The sequence below is a fragment of the Aphis gossypii genome, chromosome X (assembly GCF_020184175.1).
Source record: "Aphis gossypii isolate Hap1 chromosome X, ASM2018417v2, whole genome shotgun sequence".
NCBI lineage: Eukaryota > Metazoa > Arthropoda > Insecta > Hemiptera > Aphididae > Aphis > Aphis gossypii.
The window spans coordinates 45,847,400-45,868,806 of NC_065533.1; the positions used below are offsets into that span (position 1 = coordinate 45,847,400).

Below are 21,407 nucleotides of genomic sequence, written 5' to 3' on the forward strand. Positions count from 1 at the left end.
GTGAAAATAAACCTTGCGAAGGCTGGACACACGACAAAGCGCGGGGGCGGTTCGCCAGACATAAGATAGCCGCATGGATATCGTCGGCGATCGCCTTTTATCATCGTTATGTAGATAAATATTAGGTCATGTGTGAGTCACGAACAATAAAATTACAGTTTATCTTATCCGTCTATTATCGCCTCGATGAAAACATTTTTCTAGTTTATGTTCTGTGCGAAGTTATTCTACTCGTATTTAGTTTTGTTTGATTCTATAGTATTTTAATGTGTTCGACCGTATTCGTAAACGTATTGCAATGGCTAGTAAGTGAAAGAGATTAAGTTTGAAAGAAAAAATTGAGATTCTTGAATTTCGAGCATGTAGGCAATCGCGCGTTAGCAGATAAATTTAGTGTTAGTAAAACACAAATCTCGTATATCATAGCCAGCGGCGTATTTAGAATTTTGTCAAAGGGGGGGGGGATATGCGTTGGAAAACATAATTTCCTCGACGGTGGATCGATTAGGTTATGATTCATAGCTATTTTACTATTTTATACAAAGATATTTTATTTTACAATTTTACTAATTTTTACATAGGTACGTAATACCTACATAATATCATTATTATAAATTTTAGTATTGTACAAATAATAAATGTTGTAGATATATGTAATTATTATTTTATCCAAGTTATTTTCAAAAATGTACCCTCCATCACATCCCCTCTGAATAGTAGACACCTCTTAATAACGGACAAAATTACGGCGACAGAGAGTACCCGGTATTTAGAGGTTTCATTGTAGATAATATTTCAGGACATCCAATGTGTCATTGAAACTAATTAGATCGATTTTAGGTCAGTATTAGAACAATGAGTTGAGAGTAAGTAAATATTTAAGTTAGAACAAATGGGTAAGTAGTCGTAGTGTGGTTATTCTATTTTTAATAGATATTATACGGCGTAGGAGAGAAATTAATTTTGAACGGATTCTAATTTAGTCAAGTCGTTTGCTAGGTTTGAATGCAAAATGATTGCGCCACATTCCAGTGTGTAACGTACTGAAGCAAAATAAATGATACAAAGACAGATTACAGATTACAAATATAATCATTAGTGTATTTCGTTTTGTATAAAACGACGATTTAATAGCTTTACTAACCATAATATTAATATAATGAGCCATCATGTTTTATAGGTTGCGGTTAGATCAAGATTAGGCGCCATAATGTGGAAACGTTATCGTGCATGATGGAGCCTTAAAAAAATATTTTGTGTTAGAAATGAGTTCATCAGCTTGCAGGAATTTATGTCTTATTTCTTAGGCAACCATAATGTAATTCAATGTGCCACACATATAATATGATTGACTTTTGGATAAAATGATTTAATCGATTTATTTGATTCAATCATATAGGGTGTAGTAAAATAATAACATATTATCTTACCGTGACAAATGTCAAAAAAAGGTCATAAATATATTAGTGCCCAATCGAAAAGTTGAGCAATTTATTATGGTATCTATATGGGTTGCTATTCCGAACGCTTGCTCCAAATTTATTCAAATTCAGATTAGAAATGAAACTTTGTTTTATATTTTTTCAATTTGATTTTTCTGAGTTTTAAATTGTTCTTGTGTGATATATGATAAATATTGGTTTATCTAAAGCTGTGTAATCATGTTAATTTAAATTTCAAATTTTCAATACAAAATTGTATAATTGGTTTTAAAAATACCTTTATTATGCTCGTTTATGTGCATCTGTAAATTAGGTACTCCTAATAATTGGTGTTTTTACTTAAGACATTTTAAAATTACGAATTAAAATATCAAAAAGCATTAGACATAAAAACTGATAGGTACAAACTTACAAGTCAAAATAATACGCACAAATGCATGAACTGACTGATTAGATTCAGTCGATCTCAGCTCTTTCTTATAAATATGTAATCTTATCTTTGACTTTTACAATCAGTTGTAATATTATCGATAATATGTGATTGTGGACGTGAAAGTACAAGATAAAAAAAATATGTGTTAATATAAATATGCTCTTTAAAACTACAAATATGCAAAATAAGGTAAAAAGTTGAAATATGTAAATTATACAAAGAACAATTAGTGTTATTTTAATAAGAATAATCTACATTAGGGATATTTCTCACCAGATTTCAAAAAGCTTATTTTATTACATATATGCATTTACATGAATCCAAATTCGTTCCCTAGTGATGACTAAAGTTCAAAGATTATGTATAGGTAATATATTATAAACCAATACTGTAGTACAGAAAACTCAAATACCTACTAGTTTTTTTAAATAATTTATTTTAATGGTTTGAACACTGTAATTGATACTTGAAAACTTCAGTAAAATATTAGTTATTCATAATTCATAATATATACCTATATGATTTATATTTGAGAGGTGGGTTGAACTATTTTAAGTTCAACAATTCGAACCTAAGTCCAAACTTAAAGATATATAAGAGAGTCAAATCTATAATTTTAAAATATCCGAATCAAATTAAAAAAAAGTTTGTAATTCTATAACTAGTCGACACTCTAAAACAGTTCAAATTCCAAATCAAATTTAAGTATTTCAAAAAAAAAAAAAAAAAACGTTGCAAATATGAAATAAGAGATTTTTCTGATGTTTATTTTTCAATCGTCTTTTGCTCAACCAAATATTCATCTATGACTTATGTTTTGTTTTTGAAAGTTGGTGAAATTTGTTCGTATTTTAACTTTAAATTTTTTTTCTGGTAGAAGGGGTTGAAAAATATCCAGTATTTTTTTTAATGACTGAAAAAAAAAAATTATCAAAAACTGGAATTTTATTTTTTCCTAATTCAAATAACAAAATATTAGATATTAATTTTAATTAAAAATTTAAATGATTTAATTTTCTAAATATTTTGATTGCGCAATTGATTAATACTGATAATGTTCGATTTTTGTTTGTTTTGTATTCTAACATATCAATAAAAATGTTTGTTCGATCAAAAAACATGAAAATTATGTTATACAAGATTCTTCATGTTTTGTTTGGAGATATTTAAAAATATCACATTTTTAAAAGCATATTTTAAAATAAAAATTTGGATAAAATTAGGTATTTATGCAAAACAAAATTGTCTACAAATTTTTTTTTTTAATTTTATATAAATTCTTATGTTTGGAAAACTCTTTAAGTTTGACTTGAAACTTTTTATTATATTATTAAAATGTACCACACACAATGCAATTTTCAAAATATTTACTATATATTTATATATTTACTTGATACATACATTTTTATATTTTATAACATAGATTTTCACTTACTTCGTAATATGAACAATATTATTACAGCAAGTAGATTAGGAAGTATATTATGGCCGAGTTCCGTTCTCAAAATGGGGAGTAAGTAACTTGTTAAATTTACTACCTGTTAAATATACTTTTTTGGGTGCAATAAGTATTTATACAGCTCTAGTGCTCTAGAGGTTAAAATGATAATTTTATGCACCCCTCTAACTGTTTTTGTCTCCCAACCGTAGCTGAGTGAGATGTACTCGAGTGGATAACTGGAACTATATTATAATAATGATTAAGAAAAACCGTATTTTGCTGAATTTTCTTGAATCAATTTTATGCAAGACCGAAGACACAGTAAATAATTTGGCACGTTGAAAAACATTGAAGTACTGATATTTGAGTGGCAATTTTAAAACTCAAATAATATTTTGTAATACTTAATTTAGTTTTTATTGAAGTATTATTTAAGTATTATATAAATGAAAATTTTCATTAAGCTGTTTATACGCTTCTTCTGTGGTGTGAGAGAGTTAGGTTGAGCGTATAATTTTATCTGGTTCCTTTTGAATTTAAATTTATATTAGTTTTACTTTTTATGTAGTGATCCTTTTTACTTGATTCAATTCTAAAGTCTTTGAAGTGAATGCAAGGTGGTTGTGATATGTACGAGAATATTATTATTAAATTTTAGACATATTTAGAGACACTAATACACTTATTTAAAATTTGTTATTTGTGCTCCAAAAACGTATTTTACTATCTATTTGATTTACAAATTTATACAATTTAGAACAATTTAGTAATTTTTGGCAAACCAAATTCATTCTAGCTACCTCAAAAGCCAAAAGGGTGTCATAACATAGTACTTAGTAGCCTGTTCTAGTTAACTTGTTATGCATTTTTTTTAACAATATAAATCACGTTATATATTTTACTAAATTACAGTATTTTGTATATTTTTTTGAAAATAACTTAAATGAAATAAAAAACTAATTAAACTAAGGGTAGAAAAATAGTTAAGCACCTTCATATCAAACTTATTGAATCATATAGATAAATTAAATTAAACTAACAAATACTGAAACTTTGAAACAAAATTATGATAATAAATTAATAATAATGATTTTCACAAAATTATAATCGATTTCAACAGGTTCTCTGAAATCTTGAAATAATTTATTTGTAATTTAAATTATAAGTACTTTTAGCAATCAGAATATAATTAATATTAATTAGAATACTATTTAAATATTTAATTTTGTTATTTATAAAGTTTTATCTACATTTTGTTTGAAGCGGGGTAAGATGGTGCGAAATTATATGTTTTCCTCTCCACCCCTCTGTTTTACAAGCTTTGATTATAGCCTCTATTTCTATACCACTGGTCTACTATTTAAGATTTTGTTTTAGAATACAATTTATGGTGATAGAAATTTTGACATTAATTTTAATTAACATTTTTAGTACAATCAACAATGGTAGGTTGGTACACAAACTTGAATTAGCTTTATTAGTTCGATTACACTTTTTCAACTTCATAAGACACTGTTATTATTCAGTTGTATAATATAAAACATAGTGTTCTTGCTTCTTATAGAAATTGGAAACCTCCTTAAGCACAGAAATGAATAATTATTTAATAGAAATAATCTGATGTTAGAAGCTAATAAAAAAAAATATATATTTGTATTAATATATAGGTATTTATAAATTAATAATAATATAATTGATTTATTACTTAAAAATGTATTTAAATCAATAATATTGTACCTATAACTACTTAGAAATGAACATATAAAATCTTTATCAAATAAAAAAAGCATGGTCAAATGGGTACCGCTGTACAATAAATGCTGCGTGGATTACTATTGTATAAGATTGTTAAATTTTAATTCAATGATGGATATCATTGTACACGAAAAACGATTCTGAACGGAGATGATTTTTCAGCATAGGAGCTAGGATATATATTTACCATTGGGTGGTGAAAAAGGTATAGTTTATATTTTAACAATTTGAATACCCCAAAATAAAATCTTGTACAGACAACGCCAATTTAAATGACTGGTGTATGTTTCAAGTTTCAATGACTAGTAATTTTTCAACTATAACAAAAATCTAAAACTATTTGATAGTAAATCGTTATTTTAAGCTTGAATATTGGATTTTGTAAAAATTTAAGCTTAAGATAATATTTTTTTAATTGGCCAACTCCCAATTACTTTTGTCTTTTATCTTTTATAATTATTGTAAGCCAATCTTATGGAAAATCTTGTATTAAATTTTCAACTCTTAGCTACTTATACAACATTTTTTTATAAATTATTAATCACAAAATATTTTATTAATTATTAATAATTTTCAAATATTCATGATTTTTACTCACAATAGTATTTAAGGAATAATTGTTATTTATTGCAATGCCATAAATGTATTGTGAACAATTACAGTCTTGAGCAAGCCCGAAATAAGGGGCCAGAAAGGGCAACGTCCCCGGGGACCACATTGTGGGGTCTGTTAAAAAGATAGAAAAAAAAATTTTACATAAAAAATACTTAATTTTATTTGTAAGTATGAATTTTAATTTAATTTATTTTTATTACTATTAGCAGCGCCAGACTGGGAAGAAATTACTTACCGGCCTGTCCATCTGACCGGTCCAAATTCCTAAACAATTTTTTTCTTAACCTATACAAATTGTATTAGTATATAACAAGATTTAATTTACAGACTTTTAATGTAAATACAAACACTACTATTTTTTTTCTAATTTTAAATCAAACATTTAAATACTAAGTATAATAATATTATACAAACAACATGAGTAAAACTTTAATAGTTTATTATTATTATTAAACTATATTATTATGAGATGTCAAAAAATAAAAACAAATATTATGTTTCATAATTTTCAAATTAGTAAATTTTTTTAATTAACTTCTTTTATTGGCTATTAATTTGTAAGGATTTGAGAGTTTTAAGTCTACAAAAACTATCCACCATCGAAGGGGAACACTTGATGGTGACTTGCAAGCCACATCGCGTGTATGCCCGAAGGCCAAGTCGGTGGAACTTGCAGACTTTAATACACGCATTGACTAATGAAAGTCAAAGGTTTATGGGAGAAAAAAAAAAAGATATAAGTTTTTTTTAGGGTAATTAATAATAATTCTGGCATTATAAATAATAATAATTTTTGCATAACCGGCCTAAATTTTTAAAATTTTTAACGGCCCACCGGGTTTTGCTCGGTAGCCCGCCGGCTCAATCCGGGCCTGACTATTAGTAATATATAATGCAATAGTATTATAGTAGGTATATTTTACCAAACATTGTACATATTGTATAATAATTATGATGTTGTATATTATTGTTACTTATTAACATGGAGCTTATAAATTACATATTTATAGTATAAATCAAATTACAAATAGACAAAATGAGACTTTGTAATAATAAACATCACAAATATTTATACATCAATATAAAATTGTATCAGTTTCTTTTTGTATTAAAATAATAAAATATATTATTCAACTTATATTATAAACAATAAATTAACAATGTCAAAATAAGATTGGTACAATTAAAAAAAAATAAAAAATACTTTGAACATTTTTAATTTTACAGCTAAATATCCTAATAAATGTATAGAAAAAATGTATGTTAAATAAAGAAAATTTTTCTTTTAGTTAATATATACCATATTTATTAGCAATTTCTACTGGTAAAGGTAGCAACCAATAGTCAGGCAATTGGTTATTGTGCTCTTTAAGGTATTGATTGATAAGGTCATTAGGGGCAGGATGATCCATCCCATTGGGTAGTTTAAAATAAAACTCAACTTCGCCATTTAAATCTGACTTTGGAATAACTTTACATTTCACATCCATTATTGAAGAGTTATTTGGTAGATGACTATTTGACAGGGCTGACATTCCTTTGGCTGAATTAAAATGGGTGTTTATTTTTTTCTGTGGTGTTTTAATTATAGTGACTTCAATATCTTTTGGTATATGGACATTTACTGGTATAATAGAAACCTCATGTGAAAGTTTTTGTGTTATAGATGATACTGCTTGGAATTTAAAATTATTAGTAGGTGTTATTTGCCTGTTTTGTGAGTTGTCTGATTTATTTAAATTAGTTTTCAAATTACAATGATTTTTAATTTTTGAAGATGAATTCTTGTGTGTTACAGTTGTTGAAATAACAGCGGATTTTATTTGTTCATATTTATCTTGTTCATTGGTTTTACTATTTTTATTTTCAGTACAGGTAGAAATAGATGTTTCTAAATCATCATTAATAATTTCACAATCGTTCTGCATATCTTCATCTAAGGTGTTAATTTCTATTAAGCGTACAGGCGGTTTTTTGTTTTCTTCTTCATCACTAACAACCACTACAAATTTTTCATTACTCTGAAAAGTATCCATGTTTTTGGAATTAATCAATCTTTTATTATGATTATGATTAACAATTGAATTAGTATTATTATTAAATTTTCTTTTATTTTTAGTTTTTAGTAATTCAACTGATTTGATAGATTTATCTTTCTTATTAGTATCAACCACTTTAATTTTACTGCATTTTGGCACGTTATCTTCTACTTTCAATAGCTTTTCTAATTCAGTAAGTTTAGGTGTTTGCAGTGACTCTTCGACTTTATTTTTAAGCAGGTTTTTAGCACCCCATTCGTCTTCTGAATCCGTAAAATCAGAAATGGATTGAAGATCATTTTCACTTATATATTCTTCAGAGTCATAATACTTAACATTATCAGTTTTATAATTTTTTCTTACTAATTGCCTTGTGCGTTTTTGTAAAATGATTTCTTTACTCCGACCTAAAAAAATAATAATAATAGTTTTAAATAATGTCTAAAACATATTTTTCATTTAAATAAATAAATAAATCTGATATAACTAGAATACTTGGAATAATTTAAACACATCAATATTTAAAAATGTTAAGATAACACAAATTGAATATTTTTATTTCTAAAATTTTTTATGTTTTATGATAATATAAAACAAATATTAAAATTTTCTCTAATTAAAATATGAATAACTTGTTAATAAATTAAAATCTGTTGAAGTAAGTTCTACATTTCTATCAAGAGGCTTTTATATTGTGAATATATTTATTGAATGGTTAGAAAAAAATTAACATATTATTATTATTTAAAATTTACCTGCAGGTATAAAAATATATTACTATGTACACTGATTAACAATATACAATTCACTCCCAACTAAGCAAAGATACAATTTTCTGATTAGACACACAATAATTTTAATTTACTTGACACAAATTGACAATTTACTAGAATATAATGTATGTGTATAACACTTATAATATAATTGAAGAATCAAAAATCAAATCAATCAACACATACGATGAGTTATTGTTATAAGTAGTTAATTATTATTAATGACTAATAAAAAAAAAAAATCATTTAAATATTATACATGGAAAAAAAATTAAATAAACTATTTAAGAAGAAATTAATTTATATTGATGTTCATAGTTTTAAAGTTTATATTATAATTAAATATGTTTATTTTTAAATGAGGAGTTGTATAGGCTTTTTGCATAATATGAATATTTATGATTTGATTCAAAATTTTTCATTAACTTTAACTACCTAAAGAAAAAACTATGTTATTTCAATACTTAATTCAAAATTAGATTAGTACCGTCGGCTAAATTATAGGTAAGGGTATGGCTTTATTCCATGCCATTTAGCAATGAGGTCAACTAGGTGAGGTGAGGGAAGCCAGTTGACATCATCACAAACTGACAACTAAGTACTGATTTTATTTGAATAAAGTGTGATTTTAAATCAACAAGAATAATTAAGAGGATGTCAGCACACTATTTGTTTTCTCTCTCTGGCCCATGCACAGCATAGACAAAACGCATTTACACATTATCATTTTTTCTATGTTTTTAAGTAATCTTAGAGTAAAATCACCCATTACAAAAAAGATAAATAATAATATTTTTGAGGGAATGACATATCAATTTTATATTTTATAGTTATTTGACTTTCAAAATAAACAAAATAATGTTGTAAATTTTAAACGATGTTTAAATTGTTTTGAGACCATATTTTGACAAATCGATACGTCATTTCCATATTATTCTTTATCTTTTTTGTAATGGATGTTTTTACTCTAAGATAACTTAAAACCATAGAAAAAATTATTTTGCTTAAATGCGTTTTGTCTAAGTTGTGTATGGGCCAGAGAGAGAAAACAAATGGTGCGCTGACATCCTCTTAAGTAAAAATAAGTATTACATTTTATTATTGGTTTAACAAGCACACATAATCATAAAATCAATACATTCATTGATTTACACAGAATCTAAAAGATATACTACCTTGAGCTCTTGACTTTGAATCTTTTTCTTGCCAAAGTAAAATATTATCTTTATCCTTTTGAATTCTATCTGGATATGATTTATAGTCCTTGAGTATTTTTATTTTAGAATCATTGTTCAAGACAGTTAAATTATGCTGTTTTGATTTAATTTGTGTAATAAAATTCTCTAGAGCGCATATCAATTTTTCAGGAACAGATCTTCTTTTCATTTTCAATTTATTAAGAAAGGCCTGGAGACTTTCTACCGAATCAGCAATTAGCTTAAAACATTTTTCTTTTTGAATTGTACAATAACTCTTAGAAAAACCTTAAAATATTTGTTTTATAAAATATAAATTATTAATAAAAAAGTTTGAAGAAATGTACTTACCATTCATAGGTAGATTATCTTCAGCTTTAACTACTTCTTTATCAGTTTTTACGGATTTCAGAAATTCAAGACTTGGCTTAAAATTTAATAAAATAATTTAAAAACAATAATTTTATTTAAATGATATAAATTATAATAGTAAAATTATTACTTCATCACATGGATTGTTATAATAATATATCCTTAAATCTGGCATTGAATCAAAAAAGAAATATTCTTCGGTTTCTATATCATTTTTCCATATAGTGCATTGTCTTTCATTACAATTTGTAATAATATCATTTATACTTTTAAATTTAATCTAAAATAAATATAAACAAATATCTAATAATTATTTTAATATATTAAATATATAAGTTATTAAACTTACAGTAACATAATCACAAAGTCCTTTTACAAGCCAAACTTTCACAAAATATGAGAGTTCACTATAGTCTTTTTCAACCAAAGGATTTTTTTCATTCACAATAGCCCAGAAATCTGGATGGATCCCAAGTGAATTCATTACCTGAAATAAATGTATTTTTAATTTTTATACCACATATGACATACATATTAAAACAAAATTGTTTAAAAGTAAAAAATATAATACTAACGATGACTTTATTTTTATTTTTTGCTTGGTATACTTTACACCAGTCTGATACTGTTCTTGAAAGTTTTTCAGACCAAACCTTATATGGCATTACTTGACCAACAAACTTTTTTTTTTTGACTGGCATTAAAAGAGTTGTCATGATTTTACCCATAGTTGTAGATTCTTTAGGTATTAAAAACATTCTTTCAATTTCTCCTTGGTTAATAATATCAAGATTAAGTTTTTTAAATAAAATAGCAACAAAATTGCCTATTTCCGGTAGCTAAAACATTAAGGAAATTTATTCAAACTTAACATAAAATACATGTTTAACTGATGTTAATAATTATATACTAACTTCCCACATTGAACTGATATATCGATGAAATATATCATTAAAATGAACTTCATTTTCCCAAGATAATATACTATTTTTAAAAATATATTGTGTTCTATTGTTAGTGGCGAGTGTGGTAGACAATTTTTTATACTGTTTTAATCGTTCAGGGCGAAAATGTGCAGCATTTCTTAATAATACTGAATCATAACAACCTAAGTATAATATTTTATAGATTAATTTATTAATTTTAATGAAGTAATGTGCAATCTAATTAATAAATTAATAACATACCTTTTGGATATATAAACTTAGAATTAAAATTTACTTCTATGTTTAGTAAATTGAAAGTAAGTTTAACATTGGCCAGTGATTTATAATTTCTAAAAAGGAATTGTTTTATTTTTTAAAAATATAATAAGAAAATAAATGAAAAATTATTACTTGTCAAGATAACTAATATTTTTTTCCAATAATTCTTCAATTTTTAATGATGTTTTAGTTTGAATACTTTTAGTACCATAAAATGAATAACAATTTAAAAATACTGTCCTTATATCTTTCATTGCATCAGTAATGGAACTATATTCTCCATTTTTAAATTTTTTATCAACTTAAAATAAAATAAATATTTATTATACAAAATACAAACATTAAAATAAAATAGAAAAATTATATACTTTTCTTAAAATCTATTTGTTCTTGTACGAATTCTGTATAATTATTAGCTACAGACCTGTTGGATAGATCCTTTAAAACAGGAGGTGCTTTCAAATATATTTTTTGAAATATTCTACAAAGAAAAAATAAGTATATAGTTTGTAAAATATATCAATACTATATTATTTTAATATATTAATCCAAAATTAATCATGCATCATTCTACATAATAATCATTTGACCATTAATAAAATTAAAATGTAAAAATGTTTTTTTATTATAGGTATTACAACATTTTAGTTCTCTACTTCAGCGTTTCCCAACCTTTTTGCAATGGTGACCCATAAATTTAATCTTTATTAGGTACGCGACCCCTCGCTAAAAAAAAAAAAAGTACGCTGTAAAAGTGTAAATAAATAAGATTTTTATTATAATCAATTTTATCATTGAGTTTTTTATAAAATACAATATACTGAATAATAATAACTTAATAAATAAATATAATCGTAATAACTTTAAGTCATTTATTCTACAATACTTGTTAGACTTCACATTATTATTATAGAGTATGAAATAAAATATAACATAAGAATATTTATCAATTTACGGCTAAAATAACTGTAATCGTAACCACGAGTCGCGACCCACCAAAAAACTTTCGCGACCGATGGTTTGGGAAACGCTGCTCTACTTTATAGAAGGTCAGAAAAAATCTATATCTTTTAATTAATTATTGTGATGTTATCTTACTTGTAAATTGCTGATACCTCTCCATTTTTTATTCGTTTGATATTGTTTGACACATCCATGTTAATCTATAACACGGACATTGGACATATAATACTTTAAGATTTGTAAAAGAAATTGTTAGTACCTAGCTATATTTAATTATTTTAAATATTAAACACGGTGTTAAATGTAATTTATACATTAAGTAAATAATTGCACGTCATATTATAATGTTTAAACTTCGACATGTAAAAACAACGAGAAAGTACACGATATTCCTGAATAACAATATATTAACCTCGTTCTGTGCAAGGGCTAGAAGTGTGTGAAATACGATGTAAATACACCTACGCATTAAAAATTAAACACGTGAGTTTTGATAAGACGGTATGCCACCCGCGTCCGCGTATGTAAGAGCAATGTACTATAGGCCCATAATCAACGACGGCGACAGAGTAAAATGTTATCGGTTTCACTGTCAGAGACTATCAAGACAATTAAAAACACACTTAGAAACATTCTTACCTATTATTTCATTTCACTTCTACCAGTGCTACTTCACGAGAACCGTTTTCAGTCGCTAATGCCAAATACTATAATATACACGACAATACGGGACGCTTCCTACAACTGGTCACTGTAGAAATCGGCGACTTATGGCTTGAGATATACTTTATATCTTATAGCGTTTCCCTCCACACTGCACTGACTACACCAGTGCATAATTTTATGTTCCATGTGCAAGATTAATGTGCACTGGGTGGAATTTTTTATGTTTCACCTCAATGTACTACGCCAGTTTTTTGCACTCGGTGCAAATGATAAGTGCTACAATTATACCCATTCAATATTTTGTTATCTCAGTATCTAAGATAGTACTATCCTAACCTTAGTCCGTGATTTTACGTTTCATCTACACGACGTCTTGCACCGTCCAGCCCGGCGTGTTAGGACGATTATCAGTGAACTGCACCAGTTCCACCATGGTGCAATAGTGCGGTGTGGTGGAAGACCGTATATTATTTTAAACCGTGTGTGACCGATCTTAACAGTTCCTCCCGAGAAGCGATTCAAATTGCATAATTTTACTCCTTAAAAATTATGATAATTCCTGCCGTTTTTAAATAATTACAAATTAATAGATACTGTATAATATTATTATTTGTCAGGTGGTTTTGTTGTGATATCACCAATCTTTAACATCAATAATTTTTATTTTTATTTTTCTCGTGCAGGGTTATTATATAAACGTCGTTACAAGGTCATCAATGTGACAATGTACAATTTATGTTTTTATAGGGATCTACATAAAGAAATAAATGTAGGTACCTACTTACTTATTAGTTATTTATTATCTGATGATTAATAAAATAATAATAATTTAAATGTTTTTTAATAAATGGTTGAAAACATGAAATTATGGATTATAAATATTTAATGAAAATTAATATATTTTCTTTGATTATTTTTAGGCATAAACTTTTATGAAAAAAATTATTCAATTTGTTTATATATATATATAATATATTTATATATTTCACAGCTATATTTTATTTAGTTAGCTAGACACCTAGTTGATTAAATTAAAATGTGTAACTATAATATATTTCATGTAATAAATATAAAAATTTCTTCATAAAACTTTTTCCTGTTTTTTCAATATACCAACTATGTAAAAAATAAAAATAAAATATATACGATACTAAAAATATGTATTTACTTTTTTGCATCAAAAAATAATAAATGTATTATTATATTATTTTATTATTGCTTTTTACTACCATTTTTTATCACCTAATGGTACTTATAACTAGATAGGTATTAAGTTATTTTATTATTTAACGTCATATACTTTTTTAATTGTCATCATAGAAAAATAAATAATAAATTATAAGTGAGTAGGTACCTACCTAAATGATTTATTGGTAATAAATAACAATATATTAATAAATTATTAGTGGTAAATTAATTGAATTAATAGCAGTAGATACCAAAAGAATTTTTAATTGTTTCTGTAAACACAAGATAAAAATTTGAACATGATTTCAACAAAAAGTATAATTTAATAATTCCATGATAACTAACATAACTATGAAATACTCTCACTACAGTAAGACAAAAATAAAAATAATATTGATTATTTTAAATATTAAGCATTTTTATAGTCATGTTATAATACAGATTTTATAATTGTGCATTTAAAAAGTTTTATATACCTACCTATTTTATATCACATTTGTCTACAAAAATATAATACCTACATATGGTACCTATTATACCAGATACCTAGGTACCTAATAATATAATATTACAATATTTTAAAATAATAATAATGAAAATAAAATAATGTAATAGGTATATAAAATTTAACGTCATATCAATTAAAATTGTATGTATATTAAACATTTTATATACAATTTTTAGATAAAAATATAACTATAAATATCAGTTTTCTGGTTTTTTCAAAAAAATATTTTTTTTTTTTTTTAATATTGTAATATATAATACAATATCATTATTGAATTATGTGGCTATACATCATATTCTTTAGAAAATACGATTGTGAAAGCTAGAAGTTGAAGCATCTTGTGGTTTAAGTGAAGGGGGACGCTTAAAAAAATTGTTGTGAATTTATGTTGCATGTTAATTTTAATAATTTATTAAATGGCTTACGCAGACACGCACATTGATTAAACATTCAATTTAATGTATTTTATTTCGCATGAATAATCTCCACATTTTGAAAATGGTTAAGTTTAGTGCGATAAGCGATTATTAAATAATAAATCATTGTGTAGTAGTGTGTTACCCACATTAACACGATTTAATGTGATATGATTTAAATAAAATATTAAACTGAAAGAATATGAATAGAGTGATATTATTTATTAATAATTGTTTTTTTATGAAATAGTTAAAACTAAAATGTAAATGTATTTCTTTTTAAAATTTTAGGCAATGAATTGCAATTTATTCTTAACTTAGCAGGCCTTATATATTTAAAATTATTTTTCTTGGGAGAAAATTTGATTTTACATACTATTAACATAAACTTTTTAAGAACAATGGTGTATGAAAAAATCAAACTATAGGTTCATACCTAGTAGATTTCTTAAAAAAAATTTGGTTAGATAGAGTCTGGATGAAGAACTCGGGAATGCTTCTTAATGTTGGGTGACGTTTGTCCCCCCTCAACATTTTTCCCACTTTAACCACTGAGACACCATTGTTAATAGCTGCTATTGGTTTTACCTGTTTGGAGATTTGTTGATTGTTATGAACAGTGGCGTATATAGAAATTAATTTCGGAGGGGGTAAAAAAAAAAAGAATGATAATATTATATATAATATTATGACAATTAAATCAATGGCCACACCAACCAGACATTTCGGAGTGGGTTTAAACCCCTCTCCCCCCTATATACGCCATTGGTTGTAAAAAAGTAGTTATTCAGGAGGACGATTCTATAGTGTTACTACACTATTAGTGTAACTGCATAACATTAATAATGTTATATTAAACAAATATTAAGTGTTTCAAAGATTTTGTAACTACTAGTTTGATTTATTTATCATTGGTATACTAAATGCACGAGATAGACCAAAATCTGCTAATTTCAGTACTCCTATTTAAGTAACTAATATATTTGAAGATTTTAGATTTCGATGTAAAATTTATTTAGGTACATATCATATGTTTAGTATTAATTATTACATCAATTTATACAATTCTCATTACCAACGTGAAGAATATATTTATCTTATTTAGATGTAACTATGTAAGTAAAAGAGACTATTGAGCAATTGTCCTGACGAACGGCACAATAGGGGCAAGAACCATGGGCGCCCATAAATAAAATTTTATGGGGGGTCAAAATAAAAAATTCTCAAATGTAAAGATAATAATTATATTATGGTAATATTCATTGAGTTACAAGTTTTTAATATTTTTTGTCCAGGGGGGGCAAGTGCCCCCCCTTGCCCCTCCCAATGGGCGCCCATGGCAAGAACCCAATGGCACAGGAAAGTAAAACCACGCGTTTTGTAATGGCTGGCGGCATAACAACGACGGCCGACGGAATATAACCGGCCTATGAGCAGAAGAGAAAGGAGACCAGCAAGCTGGTGGCCGACTATAAACAGCTTGTGTCACGCTATTGTGTGTGGCCAACACAAGGTAGCAAACTCATGAGCAGTATGCTCAAACACTATCTACAAAAATAATAGACTTGAATACTTCACCTAATCCAAATATATCGTAATAATAGAAACATCAAGTAATTGGAAAAATCGAGTAATTAACTTATATCTATGACACAAACAAAAAATTTAAAAATTGGTCGAATAAAAAATCACGAGGTTCGCACGAGGTCAAAAATTACAAACGAAAAGATATACGAATGTAAGATCCAATTTAATAAAGTTTATTAAGATGACAAGTTGTAACCAAATGAATAAACGAAACTATTATAAAAAAAAACGCATCGTACCTATACTCATAATTCATATAATATATAAAAAAATATAAAAAATATTACTAACTTTAAATAAAGTGAACAAAGGTAACAGTGAAACCGCAAATGATTCGTGGCACTATACGGCGGACGAAAACTAGTCGATTCTCGCGCATGCTAGAGTGCGTTACCACAGTGTTCAAAAATTTAAAAAGTGAAAAGTTGCAAAGTGTATTGATGGAATAAGTCCTAAGTCCTACACAAATATTAAATTACCATATTTTTACTCATACAGGTTTAAAAGTACATGACTTATTAAATAATGCAAGTAAATAACTACTTGCAATAAAAATTATAAAAAGAAGTATTTCAAAACAAATAAATATAAATTGTATGCATTAGTAGAATCGTTATATTATTTAATAAATAGATAAACTACATTTTAATAAATATTAAAATGATATAGTATATAATATATGTAATACACATATAATATTATATTTTAACAACAGAAACATAAAGGAAATTACTATATAATTCTCAATTATAAAATATTATAAAATTATATAAATTTATATTATCCATAAAAATTGATGAAATCTCTAATACTACCCTTTTAAAAAACATATAGCCAACTTTACTGGCATAGCCAAGGGAGGGCTAAAGGGGCAATAGCACCTCTAATTGGCTGTATTTTTTAGTAACTGAAATGATAGTTAAACAACTATCAAATTTTGAAAAAATATGTTACAATATTATTGAAATTACATTTACACGTGTTTTGAAAAATTGTACAGGTTGTGAATGTGCATGAAAGATGCGGCTCTTAAAGATACATGAGGTAATAACAACTTTTCCAAATATTGAATTTACAATAAATAAACTGATACAATAAAAAACATGTACTTCAATATAAATAATTTATTTATTAAATTTTCTTTAAAAAGCTACTAAATATACCATTTCTTAATACTAAAAATTAAAAATTGAATATCATTCAGTAGAAGCAGAAATTGATTGGAAAATGAATGAAATTAAAAATAAGGCACCAAACAAAGATAATGTAATAATAGATATTAAAAATAGAAACCCAGCAGCTAATTACAGAGGTATTTTGCTAATCAATGTGGTTATAAATTCTTAACAACAGTAATGTTATTGGAAAGAATAAATACATATGCCTAAGGTATTATTAGAAGTTTTCAATATGATTTATGAAAAAGTAAGGTAACCACTAATCATATCTTAATGTTGAGACAAGCTATAAAGAAATACTATGAATTTGATGTAGACCTATATTTAGAATTTATAGAATAACAATTAATAAATGGGCTGATATGACAATAGAAATATAAATTAAGTATGAAAAAAGTTAGAAATATTTGGTATAGCAAAGAATATACATAAATCTAATAAAATTGAATAGTGATACAAATTTTAAAATATAATTTAACAAAATGACTTGAATCCGTTAGAGGTAAAATAAAGTTTACTCCAAGGAGATACACTGTTTTTTACATTTTTAATCTAGGTTTTGAAAAAATAAACATAGTATAATACAAATATTAACAACTATGAACAAGCAATAAAATGTGGAAGAAGTGGAGAATCAGTGACACATAGGTAATACAAATTTATGTATTAATTGTCAAACCTTTAAAAATATTATTCTTCATAATTTTTGTATTGGACAATACTTATCTATAGTTATTCAAAAAGAATAAATAATTATTTTTCTGAATGTGTTTTGTCTATATTGTACACGGACCAGAAAGAAAACAAATAGTGCACTGACCATTAAAATATTATATAATATAACCAAATTCTAGTATAAATTATAATAAAACTAGCTTTTTAAATTAAGAAATAATTATAAATTTACCTGAATTTGTGATGATATTTAATTTATAATTGATTCTAAGCTTTCAGTCCAACAGTCCAAGTCACTTGATTAAATAATTCTTCAAGGTTATCATAAGTTTGATCACATTTAAGTTGGTCGACGTATTCTAAACCTAAAATGTAATTTTAATTACATTAAATATTGTTTAATATTTTATTAGACAGATTTTAAATTGATTCCCCAACAATAAAATTTAAAAATAAATATACTAAACAACTTAATGTATTTTTACCTTAACTTAATTTTTTCAACTGCTTTTCTACAGTGAGCTGTACAACATGTCTGACATTTATTTTCAGTAGGTATTAGTTGTTATAAATTGGGAAAGATAATAAAAAAAAACAAATTATGTATTATTTAAATTCTAATTTTAGTTTAATAATTATAGTTCCTTATTAAATTATAAATCTGACTATGAACTCGAAATAATAATAATAATAAAAAATAATTATGTAAATATTAAACTCTAAAAACTTGTCATCAGCAAGATATCACATGTTTACAATTACCTAATTATATATTTTTGTAGTTATTCTTAAGAAAATGTACAATTATTGTCTAATAATGATTGTATATAACTATTACTTTTAAAATTTATTAATTTTAAACAATTTCAAAGCAAGAAAACTTAACTTTATATTGGTCCTATTTAATAAGTGATTAAGTGTGATTAAACAGATGTTCTGAATACCAAAAAATAACATTTTGAACGCATTGGATAAAATTCAATAAAATTTATTAACAAATCTAAAATATTTTACGTAATGAAGTAGGTAATTATTTGTAACATTTTTATTTAACTCATTATCTTCAAATATTGTTAGTGTATTGAATAAATCAGTTAATATTTAGTAAAGCATAGACTGTTCAATTGTTGTGAGTAATAAAACAGTAAAAAAAAATATACTAAGTTGTAATAGTTAAAAACAACAAAAAAACAATTTCACTCTCGAAAGACTCGAAGACGTCTAGTAGTGTCACAGTTCACAAGACAAAGATAACAATTAACTACAGTATTGTGGCGACATCAGTGATCGGTCATCATCAATAAATATGTATAAAGTTCAGCACTGAAATAGATAAGATATATCTTATCAGTGGAGTTCAGTCACGGACTAAGATATCTTAGTCCATGAGTTCAGTGAATCACTCGTACACACGGATAGTTTTTTTTTTTTTATTCGTGCTTGTACAATATTATCGAAATATTGTTATCTTGTCGATTTCGCGGGTTATTATAGTTGACGGTATTATTCATGATAGAATAAATAATTTTTTAATGTTATTTTTTTTATCTGTCTCAGTGTTTTTGTCATGGTATTACTTATCGTGAAGGCTGAACACGTGTAAGTCTAACGTAGATCGTTTATTCGTTTATTTTTTTTTTATTCGTTAATTTTTACATAATATTGTTCAGTCCCGCTTCAAGTTTTTCGGATATTTTTAATTGTACGAGTTTAAAACTACTAGGTAAGCTTTTAACATATTTAATAGGTAGTTGAACAATAAAAACGTAATACCCACCTTGTTCATAATTCGTATTGTTGCTTTTCAAATTAGACATCATGAACATGTTGAAGGATAGCAGAGTAAAAGAATATATGTCATCATTAGAGGGATGGAACCCTGTTCAGTGTATGCCCTTATACTGTCAGTGCTTCGATGAACATGTATCGGAAAACGCTCATTCGGTTACCGCACATCCTTTCAGTAATAACATGGCTGAATTAGCTGCCACCCAGGGACCAAAAAGCATAAGATCGATTACAATGTACATCTCAACAACGTCTTATTTCAACGGAGACACAATGAAATATTTAGTCAATGAAATGTTGCAAAGCAAAGACGTTGCAACAATCGAGCAATATTATAATGTTCTTGATCAAAACTTTAAGATGCATCCACCATGCGCTCAATATATGGATAAAGAGTATGAAAAATTACTACTCCTCTCGTATAGAAAATATTTTGGAGAAATGAGTTTGTGGGATTATATAATAGAACTCTTGAATCAGATCACAACCGGTGATATTTTATATGGTGACAATGAGGCATATGATTTGGCATTCAAAAGGTGTTTAAGTTTTTGTATTTGCATTCTACAAATTGACTTTGAAGTGTCCAAAAGAAAAAATGTTAGATCATTGGTTGCAAAATGTCTAAACTATCATTCAAGAAAAACACGAATGAGTGTTATCACTAAACTTTTGGATATGTTATATAACACTGGGTATGATTTCCTAACGCAAGTGATCGATCTTGCATTACTCGTAAATCAGTTGAAATAAGATTAAAAATATATTTTCTTTTTCTTTTGTATGTATTGTTTATATTTATGTTGATAAGATTTTTTATTTGTATAAATTAGTAAAATCAGTTTTCATTCATCATAAACAGTCATGAGATTAAATTTTTATTTGATTTATTACAATTTAATGTGTAATTAACCGTAATTAAAAAAAAAAAACCAACAAACATACATTAGTAAAATTAAAAAAAAAATTTTATTACTTCTATAAACATACTATAATGTATTAAAATTAGTATAGTTTAATTGAATTTACAAATTAATTTTTTTAAATGTTTTTACTTATCATGATTAATATTAGTTATTATCACTGATTATATTATTAATTGTATTAAAAGTGTCATTAAGTATTATATTTTTTTTCTAACTCAATATAATAAAAATATATTATAAT

At 25.7% G+C, this 21,407-nt stretch overlaps 2 protein-coding genes across 3 annotated transcripts; one reads left to right on the forward strand and one right to left on the reverse strand.

Moving 5' to 3' along the window:
• Positions 1–6,812: 6,812 nt before the first annotated feature.
• Positions 6,813–19,215, reverse strand: LOC114119205 (uncharacterized). 2 transcript variants are annotated; one of them, XM_050207434.1, is made up of 13 exons: positions 18,938–19,215; positions 18,685–18,817; positions 12,370–12,434; positions 11,640–11,752; positions 11,404–11,572; positions 11,254–11,342; positions 10,981–11,174; positions 10,642–10,905; positions 10,416–10,553; positions 10,197–10,346; positions 10,046–10,121; positions 9,674–9,982; positions 6,813–8,132 (listed from the first exon to the last, which is right to left on the reverse strand). In XM_050207434.1, the coding sequence occupies exons 3-13, from the start codon at positions 12,426–12,428 to the stop codon at positions 6,976–6,978; spliced, it is 2,718 nt and encodes a 905-aa protein (XP_050063391.1). In that variant the 5' UTR covers positions 12,429–12,434; positions 18,685–18,817; positions 18,938–19,215; the 3' UTR covers positions 6,813–6,975. The 2 variants fall into 2 exon arrangements, with proteins under 2 accessions (XP_050063391.1, XP_027836497.2); XM_027980696.2 differs by lacking the exons at positions 18,685–18,817; positions 18,938–19,215 and adding an exon at positions 12,874–13,146.
• Positions 19,216–19,858: 643 nt separating this feature from the next.
• Positions 19,859–21,179, forward strand: LOC114124867 (uncharacterized). Its single transcript, XM_027988310.2, has 2 exons — positions 19,859–20,175; positions 20,266–21,179. Exon 2 carries the CDS (start codon positions 20,271–20,273, stop codon positions 20,991–20,993), a length of 723 nt encoding a protein of 240 aa, XP_027844111.2. The 5' UTR covers positions 19,859–20,175; positions 20,266–20,270; the 3' UTR covers positions 20,994–21,179.
• The last annotated feature ends 228 nt before the right edge of the window (positions 21,180–21,407 follow it).

Excerpts from the sequence above, each read along its gene's own strand:
- LOC114119205 (XM_050207434.1), bottom strand. The coding sequence starts at position 12,428 with ATGGATGTGTCAAACAATATCAAACGAATAAAAAATGGAGAGGTATCA. Across the intron at positions 11,573-11,639 it reads ACAAATAGATTTTAAGAAAA|TTGATAAAAAATTTAAAAAT; the intron begins GTATATAATTTT and ends TTTTATTTTAAG. Across the intron at positions 8,133-9,673 it reads TTCAAAGTCAAGAGCTCAAG|GTCGGAGTAAAGAAATCATT; the intron begins GTAGTATATCTT and ends TTATTTTTTTAG.
- LOC114124867 (XM_027988310.2), top strand. The coding sequence starts at position 20,271 with ATGAACATGTTGAAGGATAGCAGAGTAAAAGAATATATGTCATCATTA.